The sequence below is a fragment of the Nematolebias whitei genome, chromosome 2 (assembly GCF_014905685.2).
Source record: "Nematolebias whitei isolate Nwh7 chromosome 2, NemWhi1, whole genome shotgun sequence".
NCBI lineage: Eukaryota > Metazoa > Chordata > Actinopteri > Cyprinodontiformes > Rivulidae > Nematolebias > Nematolebias whitei.
The window spans coordinates 51,211,334-51,213,298 of NC_056499.1; the positions used below are offsets into that span (position 1 = coordinate 51,211,334).

The 1,965-nt window shown below is 42.1% G+C and overlaps 1 protein-coding gene across 1 annotated transcript in view; it reads right to left on the reverse strand.

Annotated features, from left to right (window-relative positions):
* The window catches only part of LOC119430289 (annexin A2-B), a 42,021-nt gene extending 40,512 nt beyond the window's left edge, over positions 1-1,509 (reverse strand). The window contains exon 1 of the mRNA XM_037697734.1: positions 1,448-1,509. Coding sequence (XP_037553662.1) covers positions 1,448-1,498 — 51 coding nt within the window. The 5' untranslated portion in view covers positions 1,499-1,509. The remainder of the gene's footprint in view (positions 1-1,447) is intronic.
* Between the last annotated feature and the right edge of the window lie 456 nt (positions 1,510-1,965).

Consider the following 1,965-nt stretch of genomic DNA (forward strand, 5'->3'; position numbering starts at 1 on the left):
GTCTGTCTCCCCCAGAGCGGTCCGATACCAGTACCTGAACCAGAACCGCCTGCCAGACGCCACCGGTTTTTAAAAATAAACTTTTTAAACCTTTTTCTGAGTCTGTGCTTGTCCGATCCACCCCAATTCGTGACAGTCCCCACCCCCACTCACAGAAATTAATTTCCCAATATACTCTCATCATAATTAAAATGGGATTCAGAATTCATCGGATTTCCATCCATCCATCATCCATCCATCCATCCATCCATCCATTCTCTTCCGCTAGTTCTGAAGTCAGGTTCAGCAGTTTGAACAGGGAGGTCCAGACATCTCTTTCCACAGCCACCTCTTCTGGGAGGACTCCAAGGCGTTCCAAGCCCAAACCAAAGATGTAGTCTCTCCAGCATGTCCTGGGTCTTCCCCGAGGTCTCCTCCCAGTCGGACATGGCCAAAGCACCTCTCAAGGGAGGCGACCAGTAAGTATCCTTGCCAGATGCCTGAACCACCTCAACTGGCTCCTTTCGATGTGAAGGAGCAGCAGTTCTACTCTGAGTCTCTCCTGGATAACTGAACTTCTCCCTCCATCCATCCATCCATCCATCTATCTCTTTCTCTATCCATCTTTTCATCCATCCATCCATCCATCCATCCATCCATCCATCCATCCATCCATCACACTACCCTATTGAATTGAACTGACTCTTTAAGTTAGAGACCAGCTACCCTGCAGAGGAAACATTTCAACCGTCTGTATCCATGATCTCATTCTTTCAGTCACTACCCAGAGTTCATGATCATAGGTGAAAGTAAGAACGTAGACTGACCGGTGAACATCATCTGGATTTGTTTTACAAATATAAGGCTGAACGTCCCCTTTTGTGGAATGAGATTTCTTTTTTATTTTATTTTATTCAGCATCAGACCATATACGGTCAAATATCTCAGTTCATAGAAACCTTAAAATCTATGTGGCCATGAGCTTTTCTGGAGGTCTACCTCCATGTTGGACCTAATAAAACCAAAAGAGAAAGAGCCAAATGAACAAGTCATGCTGGAGTCAGTAGTGAACCCACAGTGAGTAATGCCTGTGCATACATGATGAAGAGCAATTAATTTATGTATTCAAAGTATATAAAATGTGTGGACATATCTTGCATTTTTTCATGTTATATATTTAAGTTTTGTACATTGAACTTACTGATAATTAATAGATTAATTGCTAATTAAGAAGAAGATATTTCATGGGATTTATCCTAGACGTCTAACACCGTCCTGCACCTAAATCAAGTGAAGTTTTCTTGCCCACATGAGTTGCCACAAACTCAAAAACTGAGCCCAGTACAGGATTTGTCCCATGGTCTAATAGTGCCAGTTTACAGAAGTCATGTGAGAGCGCTATACAGGAACATGGAAAAAGAAACAGAGGAAGAAAAACATAAATTATACATCTAAATGTTTAACTCACCCCGCCGTACGAGAGCGTCAGCTGACCCAGAAACTCAGCCACCAGCGCCATGATGGACTCACCTGAAAAATACGTGGCAGGTTGGTTTCTGTCCTGCTTCCACCTTACAACATCTGTCTGACACCACATGTTCTCTCAACAACACTGATGACTGCATAGTTTGGTCAGACATTTCTTAGTTTGTTGTTAAAACTGTGGATTGGTTTATTCAGGTTGTGTCATAGAATGTGCTACTTTTAATGGTCTATAATATTACAATTACTGATCCCTTTTGTATTTTTTGTCTTTTCATTAGAGTTTTAGTTTATTTAAATACAAATTACATAACTAAATATAAATATTTGAACTCATCCATTTAAAGCAGCAATTCACCCACAGCCTGGAGGGAGCAGTCCACCTCTGACCACCCCAGCACATGCTGAAGATGAACCACATCATCTGCACAAAGCAGAGCCAGCACCAAACCAGACACGTCTCCACACATCTGAGCTTTGAAATCCTGATGGAAACAACCAGCA